This window comes from Rhagoletis pomonella, unplaced genomic scaffold (genome assembly GCF_013731165.1).
Source record: "Rhagoletis pomonella isolate Grant_MI unplaced genomic scaffold, Rhpom_1.0 Rhpom_scaffold_00009, whole genome shotgun sequence".
NCBI lineage: Eukaryota > Metazoa > Arthropoda > Insecta > Diptera > Tephritidae > Rhagoletis > Rhagoletis pomonella.
The window spans coordinates 40,962,964-40,972,826 of record NW_023458563.1 but is presented as its reverse complement, the minus strand read 5'-3'; the positions used below and the strand labels follow the sequence as shown (position 1 = coordinate 40,972,826).

Below are 9,863 nucleotides of genomic sequence, written 5' to 3'. Positions count from 1 at the left end.
GTTTGCACAAAAACTTGATACTATTGAACTAGGAGGGTTGATTGCTAATTAATGAGTTTTTTTTCAGAGAAGGGTCGAATCAAATCTCGCTATGTGTAAATACCGTTAATAAAACTATTTTCCGTCAACTTTTGCCTACATACCTACTTAGAACCTAAAATGCTTAAAATTAAGTTATCACAATTTGTGGGCCGTCGCGTTTATGATCAATAGCGCATGTCAAGTGTGTACAGGACTCCAGTTCGTGAATACGTTAGTAGTATGTGCTATGTGCACACAGATCCATATATATGTATGTATGTGTAGTAGTATGAACAACAGTCCATGCTCTTTTGTACTCACTCGTAAACTTCTGCACCTGCTATTTGACTGCCTTGTATGGAAATACGGCCTGAAGAGGGAGTTATAACGGTGCTGCCATCATTACCACTATTCATGACAAGTGGACGCATCGATATGCTTTCACTAAACGTTCGCATGTCGCCGCGGATATTAAAATCATGGTAATCAGGGCTATTACTACCGCCACCTTCGGTTGGCTGCGAACCGAAACGTGCTTGCATGATACTTTTTGTAATATGATTTATACTATCAGCTACACTGCAACGATTGGCAGAATACATGGTATTTGCTTCAGAAGAGTCAGCCACAGGAGGTGTCGATTCAGCGCCACCAATATTTCCATTTAATTGTGAATTCTGGTTTTTGCGATCGTATCTAAAGCTGTTACCATGTCGCCGGAAGGATGACCACACTGTACCAAATAGTGTATGGTGACGCTGAAATTTTAATTTACAATTATACAGTGATACAAAAGTAAACAAAAAAATATGCAGAGGTCCTCATATAAAAATTATGTTTTGCTATAGCTCATAGGATACGACTGTACTTATAGTTTTCCTCCATCACTTCGTTTATTACTTTTTTTTCTAATGCCGAATTTCCACTAGGCATTGAAATGACAAAAAGTGTATGCCATTTCAGAAAATGCCATGTGGAAATGAGCTTAATGACTATTTTTTAATGTAATGACACGATTATTTTTTAATGCCCGAATTCGTCATTTATAATTCTTGCCATTTAATGCCTAGTGGAAATCCAGCATAACAAACATAATAAAACTTTGGTATTCTTCAAATTACAACTTCAAGAAATTATAACTTTGTTGTTTTTTGCTCGAATTGTCTTCTCTGTTTGAAAGATACGCGTTTTACCTTTCTAACAAAGAAAAAAGTTTAAAATTGTCCGGAGAAAGGCTAAGTATTTGTCTTTTAATTAAAAAAACGTAAATTTTTCGACAAATTTTCATTTCCTTCACGCTCTTATTTGATCGTGAGGCAATAGAAAAGTATTTGATCTTTATAAAAAAGCACATCAAAATCAGTTTTCCAATAGTCATAAGTAAATTAAAATCGAATAATAAATGGCTTAGTAATGCTTTATTTAGTGATAATAAGTATATCTGTGTTTTCCTTTTTTCTTGGAAATGTTTTCGTTTTGTTTGTTTTTACAGAGACTGAAAATAAAAGTTAAAATATAGTGAAAAATTATGCTAGTTATAGTTTTTTCAAAGGTACCATTAGACTCATCTCACATTGTAAATTGTGATTCCTCCATGACTTTTAAAAATCTGGCTTTTATTATTTTGAGCAAATAATACCGATTATATCTGCTTTTTATTTTTTTAAGGCAAAAATAAAAGTTAAGATTTGCCTTTTATTTTTTTGAGCAGAAAATAATCGGTAATTGTTGCCTTTTATTTTTTCAGGCAAAAATAAAAGTCAAAGTTACAAACCAAGTATTCCAGAATTGTGTATACTCGAATATAATAGTTTTAAAGCTCCCTTCTGGATTCTAATAACTCCCTAATACACAAATACCAGGGTTAGATCAAATCTAAATATGTATGTACTATGTATAAATACAATACATGAAGGCATTTTTTGTTAACGGAATCAGATCTGCACCGATTATTCGACTTTCAAAACTGAGGTTCCAAATTAAAGTCCTTGGCCTTTAAATGTACAGCAAGGTATAACTTTTTTGGAAAGGGTTGCCCCCTTTTTTTAAATTATAAAATCTGCACCGTTAGTTGCATTAAACAAATTAGGTGTCGAATGAGCGGGCTGGGCAAGAAGGTTTAATTTTTTTGAATAGGGTTGCCACTTGCTTAAAAAACATAAGACTTACACTGTTCGCGCAATTCAAAAAATTATATAATAAGCCATATAAATAGGTCTGAAAGGAAGAACCTCTTATTTTATTAAAAAGGGTTGCCACTTGTTACACTGTTTTTTTGTGCAGAGCATTAGATTTACACCGTTCTCTAGAGTTTCAAAATAAGGTATCAAATGAAAGGGATTGACCTATAGACGTGCTTTGGTTTATTTGAAGGGTCGACGCCTAATTACAACTTCATTGTTTAAAATATGATAGTAAAATATCACAATATGGGTTTGAGATTAATTTAATATGCTGGTGTTTTTAATAGATTTGCTACTTATTAAACACATTGATAACTATGAATGGTAAGTAATGTATCAAGAGCATTCGATATTGCTATCAATCGAAAGCAATATTAACTAGATGACAACTCTCGAAAATACGCATAATAATAATAATAAATTGGCGCTTACACATATGTTAGTTTTGGCCTCTCCTCTCCTCTGATTTGTGGCGTGCGCCTTGATGTTGTCACACAAAGAGGAGGGACCTACAGTTTTACGCCGACTCCGAACGGCGATTGTATTTTAATGAGAAGCTGTTTTACATAGCAGAAATACACTCGGAGGTTTGCCATTGCCTGCCGAAGGGCGACCGCTGTTAAGAAAAAACCTTTTTTCTAAATTTTTTGCGATGTTGCTTTGGCCAGGGCTTGAACCCAGGCGCTGCGGAGTGGAAGCGCACACTGCTTACCACTACGCTACAGAGGCCACCGAAAATTGGCATACATTTACACAAAAGCCATTTAACTAGCTGTCGATTGATACCAATATCGAATGGCCTTAATACGTTATTTACCGTTCATAGCTATATATTTTTTAATAGGTGGCAACTCTTAAATGCACGAACATATTAATTTAGTATAAAAACCCTTTCGCTTGATGCCCATATTGCGATATTTTACTGAGTATCATATTTCAAATAATAGATTTATAATTAGGCGGCAGACGTTTAAATAAAAAATTAAACCCAAAGCACATATCTAGGTGAATACCTTTCATTTGGCACCTCATTTTAAAATCGAGAGAACGGTGCTCTGCACAAAAAAGTAATCATTTTTAACAGCTGGCAACCCTTTAAAAAACTAATACGCTCTTCCTTGTAGATCTACAGACTAAGCCCGTTTATATGACATATTATATTATTTTTTAAAATTGCGCGAACGTTGTAAGTCTTGCGTTGTTTAAGCGGGTGGCAACCCTATACAAAAAACTTAAACTTTCTTGCACTTCTAGAGGCCCTGACCTTTTATTTTACACCTAATTTTGTTTAATACACCGAGCAGTGCTGGTTTTATAACTTTAGAAAAGGTGGCAACCCTTTTCAAATATATCATACCTTGTTGTACATTTGGAGGCCAAGCCCTTTAATTTGGAACCTCAGTTTTGAAAATCGAACAATCGGTGCAGATCTGATGCCGTTAACAAAAAATGCCTTCATGTATTGTATTTATACATAGTACATACATACATATTTAGATTGGAGCTAACCCTGGTATTTGTGTGAGGAGTTATTAGAATCCAAATCAGAAGGAGAAGAATCAAAAAAATAAAAGGCAAATCTTAACTTTTATTTTTGCCTTAAAAAAATAAAAAGCAAAATTACCCGGTATTATTTGCTCAAATAAAAAAGTCAAAAAATAACTTTAAATATTTATGCGAGCAGAAAACGGGACAAACAATAATTTTGCAAATTTTTCCCATAAAAGCTAACAGTTCTTAACACCTTCTTAAATGATCTTAGATGTATGTGTTAGCCCTGAAACAGCATCCTTATAGTAGCATCACAAATTTGTAGGATTTCTTTTCTCGAGATTTTTACTCCAAAAAATTGTTTACAAAAGCTTCGTTAAACTCTAGTACGATAAAGTGCAAGCTTTAAGTAGCTGATAGGGAAGAAAATTAGCAGCACGTTTCACTTGAACTTTATTAAACTAAATTTTAATGAGCTACAAATCTGCAACCAAATTTTTTTCTAAAGGTTCTGATTAAAAAGTTTGAAATTTTGGTGAAAATTTGCAGAATTACTTCTCATAGTTTTTGCACAAAGTCGGAAATTTTGATTTATATGTTTTTTGGTTAGGAAAAGAGTTTACTTAAAAATAAAATAATAAACATTAAATAAACAAAAGAAATATAGCCGAATCTTGCTAAATTGTAGAATCCTAATTTATATTTTAGTCACTGTTTGTGCTCCTCGATTCGAAACACAGGCATTCAGACTGCTTCATAGGCATGTCATTTTAATGAGCCTTTAAGGCGTCGAAATACCGAAACCCGAAAACGGGACAAATACAGGACATTAAAAGAAATACAGAACATTTGGCGTCCCGTATAAAATAAATTAATTGCCAGCACAATTGGTCAAAAAAGAGGACTGTCCCGTATAATACAGGACGGATGGTCACCGTAAGTATAGGGCTGCCACAATTGCTTGGCCTCAAACGGGGACCCTTTGCAAAAGTTTAGTCAAACTCTCGTTTTTTATTCCAATCATCTTTACACTTATAATCTCGTTCAATTGCAGAGGAAAATTTAGTTGATGCTCTGTTTTAATACATACAAAAACGGAATTGCATAAACCATAATAAATTAAGATCATAAAAACATTTTTACTGAAAGAACGTATTTGGGCAATTCTCACAAACTTCGAATTTTTGTGTGAAAAAAAAATATTTTTTTTTAAACCGTGAGCACATGTCTGAAATTTTTAGTACACGTTCCTTTAGGTGCTAGAATACAACATCCAACGTGGTACAACATTTTAAAGCAAAGCACCATACGTTTTAAAACTTTTTTACGCGTTGTTTTTTAGAAATCGAAAGTGGGCGTAATTTTAGACCGATTTCGAAAATTTTCAACATATAGCTTTTTGTGCCAAGGTCAATAATTGCACTGAGTTTGGTACAAATTTATAAATCGGTTACCGAGATACACATACAGTGAACCAAATAAAAACTAGGGCTAGACCTTTTAGTAAGATTTGGCTATTTTTCTTTGTTTTATTTAATGTTATATTGTTTTTTATGAAAGTATAACTGGTTACTTAACACACACGATATAAAACCAAATTTCAAACTTTGTGCAAAAATTATGAAAAATCTGCAAAGTTTGACCAAACTTCTTGATCAGCATCTATAGACAAAATTTTGGAATCCAGTTTTGTAGCACATCAAATTTTAGCAACCAATTGCAAATTTTAAGTATCTTGGACTTACCGTTCATTTTTGGCATTTTTTAAATTGACGGTGCTCCGCAATTTTTTCAAATAAAAAAAAATTTCCGAACATAAACTGCAAAAATTAACGGTAAGTCCTAGCATCAACGGCCCAAGCTCTTTCATTTCACACCTAATTTTCGAAAATCGAACGAACGGTGCAGATATGATGACATGGACAAAAAATGCCTTTGGGTATTATATATATTGGTTTGTTTTTGGGGCTTTTCTTATTTCTTTTTCGCTGAACAAATAAAAAAGTGGTGCACGAAGATCATAGTTCAATAGTATATTGTACAATAGAGTACACACGTATTTGGCTAAATTTCCAATAGCAGACGATGTGCTAGTGAAAAATATGTTGTTTTATTTTTGTGCACGCGTCAAAACCTTTTAAAGAAGTTGTTTTTTTAACCATCTTCTAATGAGAGCTGGTTTTCGACCTAAAACTTGAATTTTCGTCGATGTAAAACCTATAAAACGAAAACCAGTTTTCGCTGAAAACTACTTGAAAACTCGCGTTCCACTCATTCCAATCGGTGTGCGCACTAATTTTTAAAATATTTATCGAAGTGGAAGTCATATTTTATCATCTTTAATGCGCCAGTTCAGATTTATTGTTAATTGGCTGGCCAAATTAAAATAAGAATAAAAGTAAAAGGTTGTTAATGGAAAGGAAATGAAAGAAAAGAATTTTGGTTTTGTTTTGTTATAGTATAACTGTAAACAAAGGATGTAAGAAATGTCAATTAAAACACTACCAGCAGGTGTGAACAGCCTTCAGCCCACAATCCCAAAACTCGTTTTCAAGGTGTTTTTGTTGTCGGTCAGAACATTGTATAACTAACTCATATTACACGCTACAGGGTCTCTTTTCGCGTATACGTAAACTTTAATTTTGATCAGCAACGCAGCCATGCAAGTAAATATAATGTTTTTTTTTTCTTGGCAACACAATTTTGCGATAATTACAACTGACTACTAAAGATGACACTTTTTCAACTATCGATTGAAACGATATATGCGGACTGCTTGTTTCTAATTTGTAATTAGGAAAGGCAATCAACCTTATCGCCCAAAATTGTTCACTTTCAAATTCGCGTATTCCTTACGGGCGGAAGAAAAATATTCGGGCGACTCTCGACTAGACTAAATAGTTTTCCGCCATCCATTTAAAATTTTCAAAAGCAAATTAAATTGTGTTGTCCCAAGCATTATACGGGGACATTTTGGTTGTAAACGGGGACACGGGACAAAGGGTCCGAAACGAGGGCATGCCCTGCAAATGGGGACGTATGGCAGCCCTATGCTAGTAACTCTTTTAAGAGACCAACAGTAGTTGGAGAGCATATTAACACTGTTCAATCTTTAGAATTTCCTGGTGAAATCGTTCACCTTGTTCATGGCTCATCTGGCCTAAATTTGCTGGAACTATATTCAAGCGAGCATGCAGATGGTGCAATTTAATGGACATATTGCATGCCATGGCATGGCAGGCAGACAGCATGTCACTTACTATGTCTTCATAATGTTTTTGTTTCCAAGAACATTTCCACACACAGAAGAAAAACTTGTCCATGCTTTTTTTTCTAAAGATGTCTTTCTTGAAAAAAATTGCCGTCCCTAATCAGTTCCCGTATTTGTGGACCGACAAAAATACTAGCTAAAAATATAATTTAATTTTGTTTTATATCATGTAAAAATACCCTTGTACCTTCTTTAATTTCGCGTACGTTATTCGTGAAAAAAATTGTTCAATATATTTGAATGTTGGACCATTTGTGTCAAGTGTTTTCACAAATTACTTTATTAAACCCAGTTTAATATGCAGCGGTGGTAAAATAATGTCCGTTAGATTAGCTAGAGGAATATTTAAATATACTTTTCTTTTCATAAACTACAAATGACGTACGTGGAACCCAATCTTTTTGAACGTATTGTAGGCTAGTTGCTCGACTGTCCCATTCACAAAAATAGCATGGATGTTTTGTGTTACCGCCCTGCATGCCATTAAAAATTGCTAGTACTTTCAAATCTGCGACAATTAAATAGCCACTTGTGCATTTTGTAATCTATGACATATAATATTTCAGCCATACTGTCATAAGATTCTTTGATATCAATAGCGTAAGCCCTGCCTTCAAACCTTAAAAATAAAAGAAGATTATAATATGCAATAATGTATCATTCAGGGGCGCATCCAGGAATATATTTTGGGAGGGGTTTACACGTCTAGAGATATATCACCAGAAAACACTAAAAAATACATTTATGCAGTTTTATGTACAGTATGTACTAATAAATCTGTACACTTTTTAAAGTTTCATAAACTGCACTTTATTTACCAAAATTAACAAAGAACTCAAACATTTTAAACCGAATTCAAAAAAGGGGGAGGTATGAATTCATAGAAATACCCTGCAGAAAATCTTAATAGCTCAGAACTAGCATATAACTAGATTTTTTCCGACAGTACTAGTTCTAGCTTAATACCCAAGCAATGCTTTCAACTGCCCAGTTTTACACGGCGATGTCATTGGCGGTGGCAACTGTCATTACTTTCCAACTAGTTTTTAACCGGTTCCATTTTGGACAGTGTTTTTTTATACGAAAACGTTTTATACCCGAGAGCACTTGTGCACAAGGGTATATTAATTTTGTTCACATAACGGTTGTTTGTAACAGCCACATCGAATCAAGATAGATATAGACAAATGTATACATAAATGCTCAGAATGAATAGAGAAGTCGATTAACCATGTTTGTCTGTCCGTCCGTCTGTCCGTCCCTCTGTGTACACGATAACTCGAGCAAAAATTGAGATATCTCAACGAAATTTGGTATGTAGGTTTCCATTAATCCAAGGTAGGTTGAAAATGGGCGAAATCGGACAATAACCACGCCCACTTCCCATATAACGCTAATTTCCAGAAATACTAAAACTGCGATATTTTAGTAACTACTGAAGATAATTCACTCAAAATTGATATTTACAATAATTTTCAGACGAAAAATAAGAATATTATAAATTTTTGGACTTATGGTTACATGTGTATAACCTGGTAACCGCTGCACCAATTTCTTCCAAACTTGGCACAGTTGTTGGCCTTGGTACAGCATACATAATGGCCGAAAATTAAAAAAATGGGACAATAACCACGCCTACATCCCATATAACGGTAATTTAGAGAAATACAAAGTCTTCGATAAATCAGTAAATATTGAAGCTAATTTATTCAAAATTTACGCTTGCAACAATTCTTTACCAAGAAATACGTCTGTATTAAAATTTTGGAAAATGGGCGTGGCACCGCCCGGTAACCGTGCTACCAATTTGTACCAAACTCGGTATTTGCTTGCCACATAAAAGCAAAACGTTGAAATTTATTGAAATTGGACTAAAATTGAGGCCGCTTTTCATATAAAGGTAAATTTCAGAAATGCTTTAAACTTCAATATTTCGAAATTTAAGGACGCTTATTTACTCAAATTGAAATTGGACTAAAATTGAGGCCGCTTTTCATATAAAGGTAAATTTCAGAAATGCTTTAAACTTCAATATTTCGAAATTTAAGGACGCTAATTTACTCAAAATTGATACACCCCGACTTACCATCTAGCGGTAGGTTTCGGAAAGGTGAAAAAACATATATTTAATACTTGCGCCGGGTATGTAATTTTCGGCTCCGTCCGAACTTAGACTTTCTTACTTGTTAAGATTCGATTTTTGAATATTTTTTTCGTTTTTTCTTTTCTTTTACAGATTCCATGTTTGTTACATATTTTATAAAAAAAATATTTATTGTAAGCGGAACGCAACAATTTAAAATCAATAAATCTGAAAACTCGCAACTGCCTAGCGCTTGCCAGACTGTCTCTTAATTTTATAGCAGGGTATTTTTTCTTTTTTATGTACGCTACCGCATAAATTTGGACCACGTGAACCTTTGAACTTTGTTTATTTTAAAAGTATTATTAAACAAATATTTTTACTTTTGAAACAAAATATAGGGAAAGCGTCGTCTTTAATAGCTGCTGGGCAATTTGGAAATAGCGCTTTTGTATGAATTTTGTCTGCATACTTTTTAATATCTTGAAAATATTTCTGGAAAACCTTAAAATGTTTGTATGGAACCATGGCGTAATAAATAGGTGATGTAACAAAACAGCTTTTTCGCTTTATTTTTTGACATTCGGCTGCCTTATAGTCAAAATTTTAAAGGCAATTTTTCATATAAGGCAGGGTCAAAATCTTTCTTCTCGCTCTAATTACTTCACCTGGTATACTTCCGCCATGGCATGGAACAAACAAAAGTTGCCGTTCCTGTTCGCAGCATATGTATAACACAGAGGATATTGTTTTGAGTTTTATTTTCAGCTAAAATTTCTGTATTATCAGCACTCGTTTACGAAGACGTAGCGAA

At 33.8% G+C, this 9,863-nt stretch overlaps 1 protein-coding gene across 2 annotated transcripts in view; it reads right to left on the bottom strand.

The window, feature by feature from the left end:
- Positions 1–342: 342 nt before the first annotated feature.
- Positions 343–9,863, bottom strand: part of LOC118745787 (muscle calcium channel subunit alpha-1) — a gene marked incomplete at its 3' end in the record, with an annotated part of 467,188 nt that continues 457,667 nt past the window's right edge. For both annotated transcript variants that reach the window (XM_036479462.1, XM_036479461.1), the window contains 1 exon segment: positions 343–779. In XM_036479462.1, the coding sequence (XP_036335355.1) occupies positions 343–779 (437 nt within the window).